We start from the raw sequence: 24,281 nt of genomic DNA, 5'->3' as shown, positions 1-24,281 counted from the left end.
TTTTAACAATACTTAGTATGCAAAGGTGCATTTCATTTGAGGAATACTAAAAGTTCACTGAATAGCACAGGTACTTATTATTTCCATAAAAAGTAAGCAACAAATTTTTAAATGACTTAAAATACTGTTTACCTACAGTACTGTGCAAAGGTCTTAGGCAGCCAAAGAAAATAATGTTTAAACTATAATCATGTCGGTGTAAAACTACGCTATTATACCTGTCAAAGTGTGCTAGCTTAGCCATTTCATAACGTCTGCTAAAATCACCCCAGTATCTGCAGCAACCCTCCAGTGCACCCATGTATTTTTTAGCTTGAACACTAGCACACTTCGTCAATATCTCATTGACTTTTTTAACCAATTAAATTTATTAACTAAGTGAGCTGGTGGTGAAATTTAATTAATACATGGAATGGCTGAGGTGCCTCTGAAGAAATTCTTACTAGTTTTTATGGTGTAACTCTTAATTTGCATACGTTCTAATGCTAAATTGTGTTTTTTGTTCTGAGCAAAAGTACACTTACTGCCCGAGTTATAAACATTCCTTTGGACTGCATAAGATTTTTGCACAGTACTGAACATCCGGTACTGCATCCTTTTGGCTCGTACAAATGTTTTCATACAATGAAAACGGCTCTTTAAAATCTGGATCTGCACTGGTCAATAGAATTAGGTATAAAACATTCCTTAAAGTAGTCAAAACTGAATGACTTGCAATTTAAATTCCATCATAAATCAGGGGGTAACACTCATGCCTCTGCCTGTTCTCCTAGTGTTTCCCCCAAGTACACTGGTTATCTCCCACAGTTCAAAGAGATGGAAGTATGTGATTTGCTGTCTGTGAATTACTCCTATTGTTTGACTGTATCTACAGTATACTGCATGTGCGCCCTGTGAAGGACTAGCCTCCCATCCAGCATTTATCCCTGCCTTGTATTCCATGGTGCCTGAAATAAGTTACAGGCCCCACCAGGACCTTGGAGTGGTTAGTAAACGTTGCAAAATGTATGGATTATACTTACATTTCCTTTGATGCCATTTGAATAATTGAAATGCGATGCTGTCGCATTCCCCATACTCCACCATTTATGTTTTGCTTCCACATATACCGCCCGATCACATGTGTATTATCACATGATTGGTATCTATCAAATCAGAAATATCGTTGTGGGTGGAGGCCCCTCCCATGGCTCCCTGGCATGCAGTGTTTCTGCTAGAGTGTGGAGTCTTTCTGTTTGAATGACAGGGTAAGTGATGGATGGCTTGAACTGCAGCTGAATGATCACCAGAGCCCATCATTTTGTATAGATATTACGTTCTGGAAAGCATGTCTCCTGGCTGCAGAGCTGGGTCGTTGTGTACCCCATGTCTCGTGTTGCAAGACATTCTGCTGTTACTTCCCTTGTCTGGCTCTAATCTTGGCTTCCCTTCTGCCTGGCCATCTGGGTAAGATTTTTTTGAGGATGAGTGGAAATGGTTTGTCCTGGTTTTTGTCCTATTAGGAGTTCAGCCTGCTGGACCAATAATACATCAATATTATGATGTCAGACGATTAGGCCCTTTCGTTCTATGATGTTTATTTCAATATTTACAGGCCACCCTGCATATGCATTACCTGAAGCATAATGTGCAGGGCTGGAGAATAAGCTTGCCCACTCGCCTGAAGCAAGTCATGTACACAAAGGGTGAATACAAATAACTGAGGACTAGCCTGGCTAGCAAAAAAACTGCATGTCAGACTACAGTTTAATTGACCTACCTGAGCTGGTCAAACCCTAGTGACTAATGGTGTAATGATTTTGAGACTCGAACCGAGATAGAAATGTTCACAATCTCGTGTTGTGCTTCTGTCTTTCGGAAGCCCCCCCCCCAATCCCAACCTGCTGCCGCTGCTGTAGGTGCAGCCTGTTGAGCTCTCATTACGTTGCAAATGTGACAAAACTCACATTGATTTCACAATTAACACTATAACACATGTAAACCACAGAGTTATTATTCTGCTCAAAGTAAGGGCAAGCCGTATATTTTGGAAATATTACACATAACACTTGTTTTATGAACTTGCATGTGTCATGTGACTGTTTTGGTCCAATTGTGATCATGTGATCATGCTTGTGGTAAAAGTTAGGCTAGTTTCATGAGTTCAAGGTGGATAATAACCGTCTTTGTGTTGCAATTTATTGGTGGTTAATAAAACCTAGAATTCTTTTTTTTATTCACCCACCCCCCCACAAAAAAAAGGTGTAAACCGAACCACGATCATGCTTGTGGTATGCTTGTGGTACAAGTTAGACTAGCTTCACTCATCAGTTTCAAAACCTATATAACAGAACCTGGTGACTAGGCCTCTTGACACTGACAATGAGTCTGTGGACTGGTCAAACTTTTAGATCCTCTCTGGGCCACTACTCACATGCCCAAGTCTGTGATTTTTTTGTTATATCACTTAGTTCTGACTCACTACTGTAGCTTCTTCTCACTATCAGAAGCTGTGAAGATGCTCTCCATCTTGCTGTTGTGATACAGGATTGCTGCTAATCAGCTTGTGGATTTTCACACCTGTTTGGGTGTTTCTCAGTTGCCCGACGGCCGTAGTAGGTTCCGAATCATGGTGCATTTATACCAATCAGCCAATCGTACCAACAAAACAGCTCTGACCCATCAATACATGGACTCCATCTCTGAAGGTGTCCTGTGGTATCTGGCATCGAGATGTTAGCAGCAAATCCTTCAAGTCATACACGGCCCGGCCAAAAAAAAAAGTCATCATTTTTATTTATATCAGCAAATACTTAAGAGCCAATGACTGGATCATTATTACAGCTCAGCAATGTTATGCAGCAATAAAGTGAAGTCAGCTGAGTACCTGAATCTCCTGAACGGCCAGGTTACACCTCCATCCATTATTAATGGATTTTTTTCTTCCCTGTTGGCATGGGCATATTCCAGCACAAGAATGCCAAGATTCATTGGGTTTGAATTGTCAAAGAGTGGTTCAGGGTGCATGAGGAATTGGCTGGGAGATGTAAGCTGGGAGGTGCAAGGTGAGGCTTCCATGGATCAAATTTATCTGTACTACACATCCTACAGATGCTCCATTGGACTGTAAATTGGAGGCAGATTCAGCACGTTGAACAATTTGTGCAAACGATCCTCAGACCATTCCTGATCCATTTTTGCAGTGTGGCAGGGCACATTATCCTGCTGAAAGAGGTCTTTACCACGGGGGAATACAGTTACCAAGATGGGGTGCACTCAGTCTCATCCACGAGAATGCCAGAACCCAAGGCTTCCCAGCAGAACGTTGCCCAAAGCATCACACTTTCTCCCATAGTGCATCCTGGTTCCATCTCTTCCCCAAATAAACGGTGCACACGCACTCGGCTGTTCACATGATGAAACAGAAAATGGGACTAATCAAACTAGGCCACTTTCTTCCATTGCTTCATGGTCCAATTCTGAAGCTCGCATGCCCATTGTAGGCACTTTTGATGGTAGGTAGGGGTCAGCATGGGCACTCTGCCCAGTCTGCGGCTATGCAGCCCCCTACGCAGCAAGCTGTGATGCACTGTGTCTTCTGACACCTCTCTATCATAGCCAACATGAACTTTTTCAGCAATTTGTGCTACAATAACTCTCGTGTGGGATCAGACCAGACGGGCTAACCTTCACTCCCCACACACCAGTGAGCCTTGGGCACCCATTATCCTGTTGCTAGTTCGCCTTTTGCCCTTCCTTGCACCACTTTTGGTAGGTACTGAGCACAGCATACCGGTAACACCCCACAAGACCTGTCGTTTTAGAGATGTTCTGACCCAGTAGTCTAGCCATCACAATTTGGCCCTTGTCAGAATCGCTCAGATTCTTATGCTTGCCAGTTTTTCCTGCTTCCAACACATAAACTTCAAGAACTGACTGTTCATTTGCCTAATATATAATAGCACCCTTCACAGCTGCCATTGTAACAAGATAATCAATGTTATTGACCTGCCAGTGGTTTAATGTTATGGCTGATTGGTGTATAACTACTGTACAAATAAAAATATTTTGGTTTTCAGGGAAATACAGCGCCGACCCCTACTGTTGATCAGAGGGATCTGTGGTTTGATTGTCGCTAAATTGAAAATGATCTGCACAAAAAAATGGAATTCCACTAGCCTCCTTGACATTCTGTACATAGCATGTTAACCCTATGATGCACGAGTGGTATGACCCTACACTTTTCCATAAGTGGGTCATGTTTGACCCACTTATAAAAATCCATTTGTTTTATGCCATTTTTGTCATTTTGGTTTTGAATAATGAATTGTAACATAGTCTGTATTATATTTTGGACCACACAAGAATGATTTCATGTTTGAAATTTTATTTTTTACTTTGTAACACATTTTGATAATTAAAAAATGAATATTACACAGAACAGCAATAGAAGAATGTCAACATTCATTATGTGTTTGTGTGTAAATGTCCAGTCATGGACATCTCCTCTCTCTTTTCTATTCTCTTGCAGGTAAGTGTCTGTGTTTGCTGAAGCTTTTGATGCGATGGTCCCTGTTTTGCCTTCTTGTCTACAGTTGTGACAGACTACCTGCTTCTGGCTGTGATCATTGCACATAGGGACATTGCACTTCCCACACCTATTGCTGACTTTGTAATCTTTGTTTCTTGGGCAGATCTGACATCTCTTTCTCTTCGATTGGCCCTGTCTGCTTCTTTCCTATGGCTGGGTTGTGGCTTTTGTCACCCCACACCTTCCCATTGCTTTAATGATCAGGGCTTGCAGTTGTGGGCAGCCTTCTAGTCAACTCCTCATCTGTCTTTTGAATTTAATTCAATTAGAATTTAGTGATTAATTGCCATTGCTGACACACCTCAGCACACAACAATGCAATGCGTTCAACCCATATGTGACAATGTGACGTAGCAGGGGACAGCTAATTCAGCGCCTTGGGAGCAGTGCTTGGGGCGGTACCTTGCTCAAGGTATCTCAGTAGTGCCTTGCTGGTTGGGGATTCAAACCTGCAATCTTTCAATTATAAGTGCACCTCCCTAACCATTGAACCACCACTGCTCTTTGTGGAAGAGTCGTCATACATTGGTGATACCTCTGTTGAATTCAGGGTGCTGAGTCGTGAAAAAGGTATAGGAATTTAGGGTGGCGATGTCAAGGATGTTGTAGCACAGCACCATGGGCCACCTCTGTGTTTGTCGCTTGCAGGTGTAGGTGCCAACCATCTGGTCTATGGTGTCAACACCTCCTTTTGTCTTGTTGTAGAATGTGATGGTAAATGGTAAATGAACTGCATTTATATAGCGCTTTTCTACTCCTACGAGTACTTTACAATTTATGCCTCACATTCACCCATCCACACACACATCTACACACAGTTGATCACTTCTGTTTTTTTCTTTCTGCTGTTTTCATCCACTGTATTATTGTGGTGCATCATGCTCAGGAGGACAACAGCCATTCCTTCCTTTCTGACATAGCTGGCCATGGTAATGCTGGCATTGAATCCAAACTCTGTCCCTGGACTTGGAAGCCTTCATCAGAGGGGATGTCTGGCTTGTTCTGTCTTAGAGTCCCCACAATAGTGAGATCTATTTCCAGGCACACTGTTGAAAAAGTTATGTTTGGTGTGGCGACCTGTGCTTCTGAATCTACTGCACAACTGCCGGACAATGTTTTCCCCCAGATTCTTCTGAACTTCTTCCCCTGGTTGTCTCCCTGTGTAAACAATCCCATCTACTGCGTATGGGATGTATGCATCAGGTCTTGCTGTGTAAAATAGTCTTCCTGTTCGGTGACACTTCTGACACAGGGTGTGTGGTCCATAGTAAATAAATCCCTGACAGCCACAATTGATAAGAAACACAGGTTCCCATGAAACTGTATGGGAAATGCATGTGGGTCATGTTTGACCCACTTATGGAAGCTTGGGGTAGTAATACAAATATTACAATTTCTTAAAAAGTATAACAGGTAACTTAATTTTTTTTATGGAATGATATAAAAAACATGTTATTTGAGGAATACCTGGAATATGAAACGATAAAAACTTTTCATTACAAAGATATTGCAAGAAAACGACCTCACTGGGTCATAGTTGACCCACTTGTGCATCATAGGGTTAAACAAAAATTTCATGAACCAGTAAAACTTTTTGACCACAAGAGTGTTTGCTGAGTGTCAAGGGGAGACGTTTTATTTTTCACCATGGGACATACTCATAATATACAGGATGAACCTGTAATATACGGGATGGGTCACGACTCCAGGGGTGGTAGCGAGAGATTGATCAGATTTAATATGTTTAACTGTTTCATTAAAAAAGGCAAAGCTTAAGAACATATAGATTTTTTTTTTTAATTCACCAACCCCTCCCCCTAATGCCCAGCATTCTGCGGCCCAGTGCACTTCTCAACTGCTACCAGTTCAGGAACCAGGACTTTGGGAACCCCTGGTCTTATGGAACTGAGGTTTGTCATATTCCATTCTATTGCTGTGGAACTGCAGCAAGAAGCCTAACAGTTCATCACTGTTGTTACTGGCTGAAGCTGATGTGTCTCTGTTCACAACATAGATGTAATTACTAGGGATGGCACGGTACATGAAAAAAAACCGAACCGTTCGGTTCGCTTGCCTCGGTTCGGAGCATGCATGCGTCGCACGGTTCGACGGTTCATGACATGCGCAATGTAGCCTCGTGCCCCGTATGTGACGTCAGTGTGTTTCCCTTTCGCGCGAAAGAATAGGCTGTATGCACAGAGCGGTGTGACGTAGTCCGGTAAAAGTTCAGCCAGCTTCCGGTAGCCTTTCGTTTGCTGCGTTTAGCTCATGTTTTCGGTGTTACCACCCTGTCTCTGAAGAAAACGTTTAAATTTCAGCCAACCGATAGCACAACATCTGAACGCTGTTGTGCGCCTTTGTTGTGTGACTTTATTTAATGTGCGATTAGGCACTTTGTTAAAGAAAATTAAGTTATCTGTGACAAAGCACTCCAGTGTCATGCCTCGATCGTCCGCTCTTTCCGTGTGCCACGCCCCCTCGTTAACCCTGTGTGGATTCCCCGTGTTTACCAGCTGTTCCTGATTGTTGTCAAATTTGTCATTACTCCATTGTATTTAGTCCGCGTTTCCGTTTCTTTCTCCAGTCCGGTCATTATATTGTAATTCTGCTTTACTGCTCGTCTGTGTTCCTTTTGCTCATTAAACCCCGCATTCCCCCGATCCTAGGTCTCCTCGCCTCTGCTTCCCCGGTCAGCGTTGTAACAGTGAGCCTGCTTCCATGCTGCAATGTGAACATTTGCCATGTTCCTAAAAATTCTGTTTATTGCACAGTGTCTGACCACACAGACCTACAGGCTATTGCCAGATGATCATACTAGACATATCAACTGGACATATTTTGCACTATTACAGATTGATGTCTTGTACATACACAGAAACTGATTTTATCGATTACTCAAGAACATTCAATATAATTAATACCAATTTTTTTCACGTTATATATACATATATAACGAACTGAATCAGGCTTAATCAAGATAGGTGATCTATCATTTTAACGATCCCCAATTAAATTAACCCCGTGGACCGGACAAATACAAAACGAATGATTAAACATTATATGCGTCTCTTTTTGTATGTTTTCTAAATAAGACCGCGTGCCCATACCCAACTGTAATAGCATTAAAGCGATTTATTCTTTTAGCATTTATGTTAAGGCAAGACTTTTATTTTATTACTGTTCTGGGATTAATAATGTTTAATAATTTTAATAATGTGCTTTAAGTCAAGTCAAATTCAGTTTATGCATGATTACATGATATAACTTTTTTAATACTGTATCCTAAATTGTGGATAATTAAGCTATATATATCATATGCTGAAGTACATTTCTGGAGTGTTAAAGATTAAAAGAAAAAATAACAAGAACCGTACAGAACCGAAAACCGTGACCCTAAAACCGTGATACAAACCGAACCGTGGGTTTTGTGAACCGTGCCACCCCTAGTAATTACCCTTTGCCCGTATATGCTGGTGATAGGACCAGGCTGCTTTTGTTGAGGCTGGGGGGTGTATTTTCCCAAATCATGTATCATGAGTAAGATAAAACCCTTTATCCATCCATCCATCCATCCATCCATTTTCTGTAACCACTTATCTTATATAGGGTTGCGGGGACTCCGGAGCCTATCCAAGAGTTTATGGGCGCAAGGCAGGGAACAACCCAGGATGGGCCACTGTATTAAAACAAACTTACAGGTGGCCCCGTAACAGGCCACGCCGCCCACGTAGTATAGAATTGAAACAATGTGTTGAGTGTCCTCCTGTTACTGTAATGATTTGGGAAGTTGTAATTATTCGACACCATTATTTACAGTTTGCTGGAGTCCCTCCAACTCCACCTAGTAGACATACATATGAGGTGATTGAAGTGTGGATTAATTCTGACCGTGTGTGGACTAATCATCCTGAGATTCAAATACGTCGTCCATGATTCACCTATAATATCATTGTATTAAGGGTAAAAAACTGCATAGCATGGTTTTATCCCCCTTTTCTCTTTCTGGTCACTTGTATAACTTGTTTTTCACAAATTACTGGTTTCTGAGTATCCTTATCTTATGCGAAAGAATCCTTGTTTTGGAATGCTTACCCTATCCAACGACGCTTACCAGGTGGCAGGAAGAGGGGAAAGTATTGCCCAAGGATACTTGTCTAACTATCTTTGATTGAAACTGCACCTAGTGGTCAGTGTGTGTAGAACGCTCACCCCATCCTCAGGAGGAGGGGGGACGCATTGATTATAGAAACTTGTCTCATCACTTCTGATTGAAGCTGCAAACTGCTTACCCGGACAAAAATCGGAAATTAGACAACACTTTGCCTAAGGGGAGGGGTGAGCCTGGCCAGCTCGTCCCCTGCTCGCAGGCGGTGCCTAAATTTAGTATAAAAGAAGGGGGAGATCTCAGTGTTGGTTGGAGTTCAGCCGTGGGATAGAGCGCGCATCGCCCGGCACTTTCTCGGGACTCACGTGTTGGTCTCCTGCCAGGACTGAAACGGGCTCCCCAGTCTAAGAGTGAAGGTGGGTGATGATGGCACGTCCGAGTGTGAATAGCTTTGCAGTGTCAATTTGTTGATTTAATCAATTATCACAATAACCATAATATCAATTTGCACTTTCTATATGTATGCATGTTTTTGTTGTCACTCTTTTATATATGCCTATAATCTCTTGTATTGGTTTGATTATTGTTTATGATTTGTAATACCTTGGATATCACTTGGGATATGGAATTATTTTGCATTGCCTTTGATCCAATATTTTGGTATTGATCTTTAATTCAAGGTTATTTTGTATTACTTGTAATAAAGCGTTTTTAGTAGTGAACCTAAGTGTGCCTGTTTGGTCCTTCGAAAGCCCTATATCCCCCTCACATCATCTTAAAACAGGCACCAACCCATTGCAGGGCACACTCACACACCATTCATAAAACTCTTTATTTCCTGCATATATTGAAATGAATACAGGTGGGTATTAGTCTCTATTATAGATGGGTCGGATCTCATACCCTAGTACTTACTCATTGACATAGTAGTACTTACTCATTGACAAAGCCCAAGAAGTTAAGCTGTTTCATACTCTTTACTTTGTCCAGCCCCTAGTTGTTTGAGCCCTTACTTTAAAAAGCCAGCCTAAGCATTCATTGTGCTTAGCTTCCATATGCACTGCTACCTCTTCCAAGCTTCACAGCAATCATCCTGCAGCAAAAGATCACAGGAGAGCTGGAGCTTTCAAAGGACAGGTGGCAGAGGAAGTGTTTGCTAAAGAGATTTTAAAGTTCCTACTGCTATCAGGGTGCAGAGTGCATAGCTGGAATCCGTGCTCCATCATGTAGAAGACATTTCCATGTCTCAGGCTTAAAACTGTTGCTGTAACAATGTGCTTTTCAATCTTCATTACCTTGTTACGTCTCTTCAGGGTGCACAGCTAAACATGGCACCATTCTTCTTAGTGTTTTGGATACATTGCCTTTGAATGTTTCAATCCGTTTTTTTTTTTGTTTGTGTTTGCCAGTGTTGGGATTGTATCAGCCGTATGGTCAAGCTCCTCCAATGAGAATTATTCTCAGCGTGCGTCAGGCTGTCCAAATAATGTTGATGCACGTAGTCCGTCCCATTTTACCAGCATAAGATCCTCTCCTCTCCACTCAGTGTCTCCCCTTTGCCTGCCTACTGTATGCCATGTAACCTAAGCGGTATTCACTGGTTAGCTGGACACACAATGAAAGAGTAGATTGGCATGGTATCATTTTCAGTTTTCAGAATTCTGATTGTTCACTTCATTCAGTGCAGTGGTACCAGCACCAGTGTTGATTTTAAATTTTACTGGTGGTGTTCTTTGTACTCACCCTCAACTTGAGAAATAACTGCCATTATTACTTTAGTGTGTCACATCTGCTCATAGTGACCCCGATCACCCTGTTTTCCCACACTTTCAAAATAAAACTTAAGTTATTTCAAGCCCTTTGGCTCTTTGCTTTGGAAACCATTTAGTCTTAATTCCAGCAACATGACGATGCCTTGTTAATTCCATATATAAACCTATCTATGCGGTACAATAAGTATCCGCTTTCTGTACTATTTTCAATAACCTTCAACCTAACATTGACTGAAGACTTTGTATGCTGACTACTATATGGTCACTAAAGATTTCCTCCCTAATTGCTATAAAATTTCAAAGTTGTATATGAAGCCCCAATACACTTCTACCCTTTTTGGTAGAAGCAGGACAATATTTCTCATTACAACAGCGCGCTCAGTATTCTTGTTTCTGAAAGACAAGGGCATTAGCCACATCTATTAATAGGGCTTCATCTTCTACACATCTGGATTCTTTACCCGGTTTTGTCCTCATCCTAAATTGTCTCATTCAGCACTTGCAGTCAGGCTGTTTGGGAGCTTCACTGAAGCAGAACCCACTCGCCCAAGGTGTGGCTTTATTTACATCGTTTCATGTGGGGCACAGACTTCGATCACCAGACACTGGTTTTCAATTACCGGAGAGAATAGCTCTTTGAAGGTTTATAAATAAAAACAGAGAGCCACATTGGGTAAAAAATGCGCTTGCTCTCTTGCATATCCAGTAACCCCCCCCCCCCCCTTCTCCCCCACAAATACCCATGCCTCACATGCAGATGTCACTTATCTTAAAGTTAAAGTATGCAGGTTCACTATGCTAAAACAGAATACCATTTCTATGTCATATAGTGTAACTTCTTATAGCCCAAATCAGCAGACAGGAACACAATAGCTATACCAATGTTTTCTGAAAACTTGATGAATACTAAAAGTAAAATGTCTAAAGTATTTTCTATTAATTTTGTTTGTAATGCAACTAAATGTGACAAAAATAAAGTGAAGTTAGTTGTAAAAGTGACATTCTTACAACTGTGAAATGTGAATTAGAATTGAGCTAGTTACAGTAATAACTATTTCAAATGTGATGCAACAATTGATAATTTATTATATTTCTTTTTTCATCTTGTACGTATCTTCCTCTCCAAAAACGCACACATTTTTTTCAGATAAATAATTTTAATCAATTAACTCGCATTTATCCATTTTAATCTCTTCAATATTTTTACAAAGGTCTTTGCATTTGGGTATTACAATTAAATAACAAAAAGACCATACCTCAGAAGTACAATATAAATATGCAAAAAATTATAAATAAAATGAACAAATACTCTAGTGACCAAATTAGTAAAAATAATTATTTCATCAAATCAGACAATTCATCACAGTATTCCCCAAAGAAAGATTTGAACGCTTAAAAACAAAGCCACCAGTAATAATGATACTCATGGGTATTTGATGTTGTTTAGTACGGCCATCACCATTATTTCTGGCATATCCAAAGGAACTTATCCAATCTGTAACTTCATCTGGTACATCTGGTGTAAAGTCACCTGGTACATGTGCTGTTGATGGTCAACAGCTGATAACTAAAGGCACTGAAAACCTTTCTGACCTCTAATAAATTATGGCTAAAATATATTTGGCTTTGAACATGCAATAATAAAGACACATTTTTGCATAATTTAAATACAGATTAAATAAAATGAAATCTGATAAGATGACGTGGATAAAATGAATACTTGTCAGAAGTATTTCACAAATACGTTACTGTTAAACATGCAGATGAATCCACATATCAATGAATGGCTTTGGTAGCGTCATGACCTGCTCCTTCTGTGTGCCACGCCCCCACGTTACCCCACGTGAATTCCTGATTGTATTCAGCTGTCCCATGTTATTTCCAAGTGATTCTGTGTAATTAAGTCCACGCCTGAGTCCGTATCCCCAGGTCTGTCATTGACGTTGTCTCGTTCCCTGTTCAGAGTCTGTCTATCGTCAATAAATCCTGTTGTGCTCACATTTACAGCTTCCCTTGTCTGCTTGCCTGCCCCGACGCAACAGATAGGTCCATCTTTAGAAAGATGGCCTAATTAAATCAATTTGAAGTTACTCTACTGGTAATTGGGCTTACTATTCAAGTTTGTTTACATTTAATGATTAATACTGAAAACAAAATGGTAGTTTAAGGAAATAACTGTTAAGTGTTTAAGGACAAAAAAGCAAACAAATAAACATCATAAAATTGAATAATCATAAACTTCTAATTGCCATCTTGTCGGTACAGCTGAGTTTCTGATCTAAATGAGATGTGTCTCATAGTATAAACTGATAATTTAATAACTTAAAAAATGGTTCCTGATAGAGCATCAAAACTACCTTTCCTCTTTTGGAAACATTTAGCTCTTTCTGAAATTGAAATATATTATAAAAGAGAGAGAAAGTGATTCAAACAGTAAACGTCGGTCTACATATTTCGTAAGTACACACAAAGCTAAAGCAAGCTGGTAAATCTCCGTAAGCTAACTGCTGATATATTCAGTCAATCATTAACTGTATTGTGTTTTCTGCGCTTTCTAAATTACTTTCAAATCATTTTACAGTTGTAACTCAGCTGGCAGTATATATTCTTTAGATATAATTAAATATTTACAGCAACTTCCTCAATTAATATTACAGACAGACACAACCCTGGATGATATTTCTGAGCGCAGTGTAGCTGCACTGGGTCAGCTGAGAGCAGACCTCACATGAGCTGTCGGTCTGGTGAAAGATGACACGCTCCCTCCATGACATCGATCAAACAACAGCAAAGAAACAAAGGAAAAAATGCGTGTGAGTCAGCTGGGGCGTCTCAAATAACCACACATTACAATATGACACATTTTCACAATATTTATCTACTGGTCCTTAGTGAACCATTCATTTTTATTCTACATTCCGTAGAAGACTTATAAAAAGATAATTGATAGTGTGGAACACTCAGGCTTTACCTTTCAGTGCTATTGCAGAATTCTTCTTTATCATTTAACCAGTTGTAGAAAGCCAAATTCTGTACAATTTAAGCTAAGCAGGTCTTCAACCTCACAATTTTTTTACCCATATTGTTTCTCTATAGTTCTTACTGCTCAATCTACTGTACTGGTTTCTCCTACTAGTGTGCATTATTTGAACCCAATTTAGTTCACTCGCTCTGGGTGACACTGCTAGCAACTACTTGGTATCAAAACCTTAATTCTTTTCACTTTAATTTTTAATGTTCCTCACTAACACCAGTAGAAATCCAATTATAATCCAGAATAAAACTGACAGACGATGTTCCTGCACATGTCTACTTTGCAATGCATCTGCTGTCCAAATACAACAACAGTTCAAATCAGGTTCTGAATTGTGATTAACAGCTAAAATACCCACTGGCAAAAACTGCAGTGGGTTTCCCAGGTTTCCTTTCATAGGCATTATCACAGAATTTGCAGTACTGTGCATTGTACTTGAATTATTATCCTTCCAACTACAAGCTGCATTTCCGGGCAGTGAAAATGACATTACAGCACATTATTTCTTATCTAAAACATACATAAACATATGCACAAGTATACTTTTCATATAAAATATCACAGTAAGTTTTACATATGTTACACTGCTGATAGTCCACGCGTGCCTGTAAAGGGTTTGGTCCTTAAGACACCTTGATTGGCCTTAAGTGTTTGTCTTCTGCCTTGTGTTAGTAGATAGTCACTGTCAGCTTAGCCTCTAGCATCAACATGTTATTCATGACTGGCCAGTGGAATGCAAGTCAGAGAACAGAGCGGGACCTGAGCACACACTGTGAACATCAAGCACTGGAGCATGAGAAGTGGCAAGAGACAATCTGGGATCTAGCACTCATAAAACCAAAAATACTGATAATCAGGCAAAGATTGGGAACTCCAGAATTCTCACCAAAAATGGGAGAGAGGCGGTTCAACCTTGATCATCAAACACTGGTTAGCATACCATTTTAAAAGAGTCATACAGAGGTTTAGTTACTGGATAGTCAAACACCCAGGGGCTTTTTAAAAAGCCAACACACACACACACATGCACACACACACATGCGCACACATAAACAATCCAAGTATTCATATCTTTATGGGGATTCACCATTCATTTCTATGGCCATAACCCTAATCCCAACTATGATAACTTTAACCCCTACCCAACCCGACCCTTAACCATAATTAACCAAACAAAATACAAGACTTTTGGCATTTTTAGTTTTTTGATTGTATTCACATTTTTTTTTTATATAAATTTGAGGTTATCCTTGTGGGGACCAAAAAAACGTCCCCACATGGTAAAAAAAAAACGTCCCTCACATTGTGGGGAAATCTAGTTCACACAATGTAATAATTACAAAAGTTCTCTGGAGGTGTGACATCATAGTGTTACCCACTGAGCCAGCACAATATCTTCATTTGTAATATGGAAATTTGGAACCTGTACTACTGAGGACATTAATTTCAATTAAATTCAAATTTATACTATACAGTCAGAATCCACTATTGTACTGTATGTTCGTCTTTGCACCATTCCAATAATGGGCCTGTATCTGGATTTACATACTGTATGGTATTTTGTATTGCCTTGGGTTCTACGTACTATTGTTATTGTACTCTCCCTAACTTATCATTTATCACACTTGGGACAATTTCTCACAACACGCATGATCTTTCCAAATACTCATGAACAACTACAAAATTGCATATTTTATATGCAAGTATGTTTTATATACCTGTGATATTCAGTTTCTATTGCTTGTATGGCTGTTTTGCTGTTTTATATTGCGGGACCAGAAGAACCTGCTAAGAGCAGGTGGGTGACAAGTCAGCTGTAGGTCATTGTTATCACAATCGCTTCTTGCAAGAAAGAAGAGCCATAGGAACAATAATTTCCACAAAGTACCAGTTATAAAGGAAGGTGATATATACTGCGATAGACTCATTTTCTTGCTCAAAAATGTGAACAGCATATAACACTTCTATAAATAACATTCTGTTTCAAAATGCCACACCATTTACAATCTTCAAATGAATCTCTACTTTAAAAGGTCTCCGGCGACAGGAACCCAATTCATCCATCTCCAGGAAACCAACACTACTAAACACCCAACACTGCTTGCATAGCAATACTGTGCGCTGGGTAGGTCTCAGCTCTCTCAGCAAAGCAACACGCAACACAGCCGAGCAACACAGGCACATAAATAAGAAACATATAGAAAAAACAACTCATAGACGATTATCAACCAGTATTCATACTTTTAGAATTTGTATTCAAGTAACCTGATTCCTGGCTCATTTATTATTAAAAGTATATATGGCTAGTTCTAACTCAAGTCCAACTGTAATCTAGACATGTAATTGGCACTCTATTGTGTGATTTCAAGGATAACCAGAGAATTTTTCTTGAAACAGTTTTTCAATGATTTGTAAAACCAATCTAAGTAACATAATAGGTAGATCTGCTTGAGGTACCGATGACATTATTGTACATTGGGGTGATGCAAAGTGCTTTCAGATTACTTTTACAAGGCATGGCTGTCATCAAAATATATCAGTTTTGCATAGTATTAAACATCTTCATAGCGCTCTTTTTAGAGAATAATTTCTAACAGTTTGAAATACAGATTTAAAACATGGCAGATTATGTTTTTGAATAAAAAAAAGAACAAGAAAACCAAAAATGGACATTTAGTGTAAAAGCTCATATTATAGTAGAATATGGTTTCATAATCTCAATAAAATATTCCACTTCCTTAACCTCTCACCCAGTATGTTGATGACACTGATATCTTTAAAAAGTTCTGTTTTTACATTGGTTCGCATACTTCTGACAAACATTGGTTCTAATTTTGATAAGTCTTGACAGAAACCTGTATATGATCAAGGGTCTGCAACTGTCAACATGACACCTGCAAGCAAACTGATACCAAAAGGACATAAGACCAGAGCAGGCATAATGAAGCATATCAAATTAATCAAATTTCTAATGGTTCACTGCTCCGACCTAGAGTGCTATTTAGTGTATTGATATTTATATTGCCTTTAATTTATTTCTAACAGTAAAAACAAATTTGACAATGTGCAATTTATAGGCAATTAATTATAGTATTACATAAATTTACAGAGCAAAAATTATTATAATTTAATGCTAGCAAATCTTGCTTAAGGCCAGAAAATACCTACTTTTAACTCTCCCCCAACCACTACCCTCAAGCCAATGGAACACATGATTTTTGGACTGCCAGTCTTTACTGCAAGGTTTTATTACAGATACAGCATGCGAGTTTTCTTGGTAGCAGAGAGATTTCAGTATTGGCTGATTCTATACCTGTTATGTTCGAGGACGGACTCAATCTGCAACAATGAACTCAGACTTAAAATGCAGAGGCTGTGCGATAAATTCCGAATAAACATTAGCATGCAGGCCAATGTCTATCAGTACATCGGTATCTGTTATTCTGGGATATTATTCGGCCTCATTGAGAATGACCTGACAATGGACAAGTGAATTATTCAGTCCCCATAAAAAAGGGGCAAAACATGCAATATGCATGTTGCACTTAATAAACAAATAAACAAACAAACAAACAAATAAATACATACATAATTCACAGATCAGTTTTCAAAACCATTATGTGACACTGCTTTTAGATGCTGCTTTTCAAAATGGAGCTTTTTTCTGGCAATAAAACAAATTCTGTCTAGAGTGCAGAATGTAAACAATATCAAAAAATATTTTTTTGTTGGAGTGAAAAATATATAACACCAGAGTATGGTGCTTTTTTAATTTCTTTGTAGTATAAGGTAATGAAATAAGCAACCTTTAGGTGTGAGAAATCAATCCCAGGCCACATAAAGGGATCATCAGGGTCAGCTGTGTGAGTACTTTGGTAAACAATAAGGGCTGAAATAGGTCAGTCCTGTCTGATGATAAATATGAACTTTCACTCCTATCAGCACACATCATCTACAGGCACATCAGGCCATGAAATTTCTGAAGACCATAAGAAGAACGTTATTACAAATTTTCTGGTGCTCCATTGAAGCACAGTCAGTGCCATGTTGTTCAAATAATGAAAGTTTTATGCTAATGAATCATCTCAGGAGCTGCTGCCCTGGCAAAATTTCCCAAGAAGAGCAAGTAAAGTCACCCAGAAAGTCACAAAGACCCCAGGATCAAAACCTGAGATCAACAGATCTCTATAATTATCGAGGTCATCGGTCACACCATGAGAATGACGAAAACGGGACAGACAGCAGATCATCAAGGATGAATCCACTGAGCACTAACAAAAACAGAATGCGATCCATACGAAGGTCAGGTGTTTGGAATATTTTGTGTTTTTTTCCCTGTTACCTTAGGTCCCTTTACATCTGGAGAAAACATATCACTCCACTCCAAATTACACAGACCAAGTTATCTTGCATTAAAGTAGCTATGCACCAGAAGTGCACCAAAGCTGTACTGTGGCCACTAATTAAGGGTAGCATTTGTCTGATGTTGCTATAATCAATTTCAGAATGGGGAATAACTTTCTTCTCACTGGAGCACTGGATGTTGTGCAAAACATTTATTTGATCCTGTTTCCTTATTTAGTTTTGGTTGAAAATGTGATACATTTTAGATTTTAAACAGCAAGTATAACATTGTATGATTTGTAGTTATAAGTGTATTTTGTACTAATCCACTGTAACACATTTAAAATTGTGTATGCTTTCCTACAAAACTCTGACAATTTATGAAAGGAGATTACATGCAGTTTATGGCTACCTGAAAATAATGTCTCAAACTAGATGACAGAGGCTTATGTGAGGTGACTTTCTGCAAGATAAATGTGTCCAACTGAATGGGCTCAAGTCTAATGAAGAATGTGACCCTGAAACACAAGGTTGTGTGAGTCACATGCTATCAGAGTATAATTTTCTTTAAAAATATGTTTAAATACTACGCTGTGTATCAATAAATCTTGATTCACAATATCCTGCTTCGGGTTCAAGGAAAATCTCAAACCATTCCTTGGTATAACCTTGACTTTGGAAGACTCCCATTTACAGCTTGACTTTCCTGACACGAAAGTGTATAAATGACAGTAAAGAAGAAATATAAGAGAGATTTATTTCTCATTTTCCCCTTGCTTCACTTCACTTCTTTGAGACTCTACTGAATCATAATAGATGGGGGGTGCTGGAAATATATAGTGCATTTATGGCAAATTGATTTTATGCAGTGGTTTTATGTTCTATGCAATACAAACAACCAGCTCATGGAAAAGTAATAAATTTGGATGGGACAAAGGTCTACCACATACAAACTATAAGGTCTGCCAGAACAGTTTAGACCTTATACTTTCTCAGCAGAATTTTACTATGATGCACTCAAATACCCTTCCCAAGTCACAGTAAAATTATAAATACAAGATCTGCATATGTACTGTAGATGCATGTACCGTGACAAACATGTGTTGCATTTATACCGTAAGGATCAGAAGTGAGAGGGTCCAAATGCAGTGGAACCATGTTCATTTCCACACTGCAAGCAAATATTCGTTATCCAATGTACTGTATAGGGTTTAGATCAAAGAGCCAGTACTAGAACACAAAGAAAACATCGTCGGGCCAAAAAAGTGCGATGCAGAGAAAATGACAAAATCTAAAACACAAGACAAAGAGGTTGTATACGGGGACAAGCACTCAGTATGGTGAAAACACTGCAAACCTAACAAAGAGATGACTAAAAACAAGGGCCTATTATAAACCACCTGTTAAACAAATGCAATATTCACAGGTGTGCTGTTGTCACTGGAATTAATGTAGCAAAGGGAAATTTGACAAATATTTAGTCAAAAGCAGTTGTTTTTTTAGAGGTAGAGTTCAAATTAGGATTTTTAACCAAATTATATAAAATAATTGGTAACATATCTTAAGAGGCCCACAGTACTTAATGCTGTGCTTTTACCTTAGTAAACAGTGTTTATACTCTCTAGTTCTAAGAAACAACACGTTAGCACATAATACACCTTAATGTATTGAGGGGGGCAGAATGGACATTTTCTCTAGCAATAACTGATACCCCATTTATTATGTTATATTCTCACATATTAGAACATGTAGTCAAAGAACATAACATGATGTGGTGTTGTGTTTCTGCAACAAAAAAAAAACAGCAATTAATTTAATGAACTGAAGTATCTTGTATAGTTTTAAACCCAAAATGTGTAAAGCCTTCCCCCTTTGTTGCACATTCTACTTACTTGAGGAAAAACATCATACATCGCTGATAGCTCTCAGCTGACCAACAAAAACAAAACAGGTCACATGAAACAAATAAGAGCAGTAGACTGTAAAATCCAACTGTGTGGCAAAATTCCCTCTAGATGCCAAAAATTGCACTGTGAAGCACACATAGATCTACACCTTAACTGAAAATCATACCTATTTGTGCCTCTCTTTAAAAACAATTCCACGCTATTTTTTCTAGCAAAACTCATTTCGTAAGTCAGCACAAATTCATTCTTGCTGTCATAACCTCTTTAGGCACAATCACATCAGATGTGTACATTTTACGCAAAATGGTAGCCCAGCCATTGATAAATGTTTTAATATATAGTGAAGACATTCATTCAGATGGCAAAGCTTGTTCAGAAAAAAGTATTTGAATATACAGAATACTGTAATACTGTACAAGCGAATGCTAATTGCACTAGCGTTTGGTACTTGAATAACACGGTGATTCTCACAGATGTGCTAGTGGAATAACTGCACATGGTAAATCATGATGTATACCATGTGAACAGTAAATAAGCATCTCTTCGGTTCATCTGTTCACCAAACTCAGCAACGCCTTTACCGAGCCAGCCTTTCTGCAGTGGAAAACCAAAGCAAGCTGTAACCGTGCTAAAACTAGCCTTTCTTCACGGTATGGCTTGGGTACGGGTCGGTTCCTGTATGCCAGGGAAAAAGCGCAATTGGTGAATGTGCAAACGGACTGTGATGTATTCACATTACATGTGACTGTGTTTTTTCTGTAAGCCATTGCAAGCATATTTGGATAAGACATTAGACTAACAATACAAATTAATATATTTTCTAGATTTCATCTACAAGTGACCAAAAGTTTAATGTTAATAGTACATTTAACCTTTATAGATTACCCCCACATATATTACCATTAAAAGGGACTTGATACACGACTGAGAAGTAGCAGTAGCCACTCAACTTATGATTTTAATTTCACAATACGTTCAATTATTAATTCAATTCAATGGAATAAACAAACAGGTCATCCAGAAAATGTATGCACCATGTGGCTTGTTATTGGCATATTTCCACTTCAAGGCTGACGCTGAAAAGCAGTGACCCTCCCTGGTATCATCCTCTGCATGTAGAGCCGGAATAATCTTGAACTTTTTTGGCCCTGCTTTAATACCTGGAACCACTTCAGCAGAAAACAACCTCAATGAGGCTGTTGTTGACGTTGCATTCAGTGATTGGCTGAACGTGGTCATTGGAATCATGGGAAAAGCTTTTCAGGATGGAAGGTCAGGAGAAATAAGTGGGAAAAAAAGACTTCACAGAAAACAGAACATTTGTACTCAGAACCTGAATGCTTACCACTCACTTGTCCATTTAGATTATGCTTTGTGGCAAAGTGAAATCTATTAAAGCGTTAAGCTTGGATTGCTCACTAGCGAGGTATTTTCATGGTTTTCATGATTCCATTGATACTGTTCCAACCGCAATGTACCGCCAAATCTACTTGTTAGACGGTTCTAATGGATTTGGTGAATACATTTATTTTTTTCTCTGGACATGGTAGATATTCATTAAAGGGTATGGTGTTGATTTGTGCATGTGGGGCAAAAATGGACTGTAAAGTTTCTGTATCTGCTCAAGGCATGGCATCATTTCAGTGGAGACCAAATTCAATTAGGCTTCTGTTGACATTCTACCAAATGACTGTCTAAATACAGTACTGTAATGCAGCCAGTTTTTTCATGCCCTAATCTGAAAAGCTGTTTTCACTGAATATAGTATAGGAGACCAGAAGTGGGGAAGAAGTGTAAGTTGCCATCCTCTGCTGTAGACTAATTTTCACATTTTATAGCATCAATAACTTATAGAAAAATAAAAACCATAAAAAGACTAACATTTCTAACATTTTCTTATGAAAAAATGCAAACGTAAAAGAAACGTAAGTACAATTTATTAAAATTTATTTTAATAAAGCACTTTTGACAGAGGACAATGAAAAATATGTCACTGAAAACACTGATACGGTAATTAAACTGTATATATTTTTATCCCCTGAGAATTCCAGCAGAATATGATATTCTCCAGGTGATGTCAAAGAGTGAGAAAAAAAGCAGAACATTAACAAAAAACAACAACAACAATGCGAACGATACATGGCATACGGCATACGTGCTACAATTTCAGTGGAAAACTTAGGACATCATCTGGCGAACGACACAATTTTCCCTATTTCTGAGTGGAAGTCCACTTTAAACACAATATTATTATTATTATTATTATTATTATTATTATTAGCGGTTATACATAATCCTGAAAGGAGGAAGAGCCAAAGAAATCTTCTATTTTGAAACATACACATTTTTTTTTTTTTAAATGTTTGTATGCATGCATGCACTATTGCCCAGAAAGACGCACGGGGCAATGGTGGCAAGACACAAAGGTTGAGGCAAACAAATCTGACAGCCGTCCTGCAGTGCGCCCACTGTGCTCGAAACGCGGCGAGAGTCGAAGAAAACAGGGGGCTTACAAAGTTCAGCACCATCTGCTCCAATTACGACACAGGCGCATCTCATAATCGACACCCCTCCTTCCCGGCACACAAGGACAAGCGTTTACTCGCGTTACCGGGGGCGACGTGTTACTGCAAAGAGGCTGTTTGGGTGAAGATTTAGTGCCATTCTAAAACGCCGCTCATGCTCAGGGGACATAAGTCACAACAATTAGCATGATGTTGCCGATTACACAAGATCATGTTGACAATAACGGATTAAGCAAAAATACATGCATAACTACAGTATAAACTGCGTTCTCGGAAACAACAGTGCCTACTAAAAACAAAAAAAAAGATGAACCGGCCGGTACGTTTATGGCGTAAACTATATAGGATGCAATAATTATTTTCGGATTGCAGAGGTGAACGTAAGAGAACGATGTTTTTGTCATTATTTATTTTGTACTTTGGACTTTGTTGTTGTAATACCGAAAACTGAACGTTGTTAAATTCAGCGGCACAAATACAGCCTTGTAAATGCTTAACAGCAATATCAATTCATCTTTTACTAACTGATTTTCTTGGGATCGGACATTTTCTCCACTTAATCGACATTAAGGTTCTACATTTAAATGCTGAATTTCCCCCGAGTGTCTCACCAATAATCTTTAGCAGCAGTGAAATACAAAACTAGCAGGTATAGCCTACAGTAAATAAACCTTCTGAACAGGACAATGAGTCATTACTATATTTTAAATAAAGCAAATGTATTTATGTGACAAAAGTAACCATTACTCGCCGTATGCATTTATCTTGCGATAATCAGAACACAAAATAAAACATGATTGTACATTTCTGTTTTATGCATGATGCAATTTTGCTCCGCATTAAATATTTAATTTTATATTGTGTGTATACACATACACGCACATATAACTTACGTATATATCACACACACTGATCATGATGCTTATCAGAATAACTCATTTACAAAGTTATCACAATAAACACTTCCTGATGTCTACAAAAATACCCAAAATACCTCTACAACAGACTTCATGCACATTCTCTAATATATCCCGTTCAAGTCTCTTGCCCATCGTAAAATCTCGTAAACATAACAATTTATCTAAAGTTGTAAGCAAATTAAGCAAAAACATACAAATTCGCTACAAGAAGATATGGTTGCACTTTTATGTACATTTTAAACTACAAGCAGGTGATCTGAAAGGGAACAGCTATAAAATAAGCAAATAACCTGCCATAATAGTCGAAAAATAAGTCAAAGTAAAAGAAAAGCACTAGCATGCAAAATATGAAGCATTAAACGTGCGTATACAATCAATGCAGCGGTCATTTGCATTACACGTACGACAAAGTTATCAAAACCCAAACTTGTTTCTGAATCCCACTGACTCCGCATATCGAAATACAATTTAAATATTGCACGAAAAGCGTGTAACACTTGCGAAAAAAATCTTTTCCCCCGACGTTTATCCCTTTTACTTACCTTTACAAAGTATCCCGCGGTAGCAGCAAAGAAGCATAAACAACAGCGCAAACATCCCTGCGGTGGTTTTGTAAGCAAAATCCATGCTGTAAAAACGCTGTGAGAAGCGTGCTTTCGCCTTTTCTCTCCTCCTTACGGAACATGCGCGCCTCACTTCTGTCTTCTCCTCAGTGCGGCTCTTTCACGCCATCCGGCTGCCGAGCATATTTGAATATATTCTGCATGTTATCCTCAGACACACCTACGGTCCTGCCTCAAATATAAACAGCCGACGCGCAGGAAAACGGGAGCAGCTTTCCCGGAGCACGATTCAGCAACAACGCTCTGGAAATATCAGAAAGAAACATCACTGCAAGCGGGACCTTTCTCCTTATAGCCTGAATGTGCTCACGGCTCGCTTGTCACCTATTTTTTTTCTTTATTTTTTGGGACAAAGTAAAATTAATCGGAGTATTTAACTAGGCTGGTTTATCAGAAAGGCACTTCTATAGGGTTCACAGCGTAGCTGATGCCACGCCAACCACCATATCCTGTCAAAATTGTTTGGAGTGCTTGGCGAATG

General features: G+C 38.9%; 1 protein-coding gene across 2 annotated transcripts in view; it reads right to left on the bottom strand.

The window, feature by feature from the left end:
• The window catches only part of cntnap3 (contactin associated protein family member 3), a 92,753-nt gene extending 68,730 nt beyond the window's left edge, over positions 1-24,023 (bottom strand). For both annotated transcript variants that reach the window (XM_023823081.2, XM_023823083.2), the window contains exon 1: positions 23,720-24,023. In XM_023823081.2, the coding sequence (XP_023678849.2) occupies positions 23,720-23,804 (85 nt within the window). In that variant the 5' untranslated portion in view covers positions 23,805-24,023. The remainder of the gene's footprint in view (positions 1-23,719) is intronic.
• Positions 24,024-24,281: the final 258 nt, after the last annotated feature.

This window comes from Paramormyrops kingsleyae, chromosome 7, assembly GCF_048594095.1.
Source record: "Paramormyrops kingsleyae isolate MSU_618 chromosome 7, PKINGS_0.4, whole genome shotgun sequence".
In the NCBI taxonomy this organism is placed as follows: domain Eukaryota; kingdom Metazoa; phylum Chordata; class Actinopteri; order Osteoglossiformes; family Mormyridae; genus Paramormyrops; species Paramormyrops kingsleyae.
This window is presented reverse-complemented; position numbering and strand designations above follow the sequence as displayed.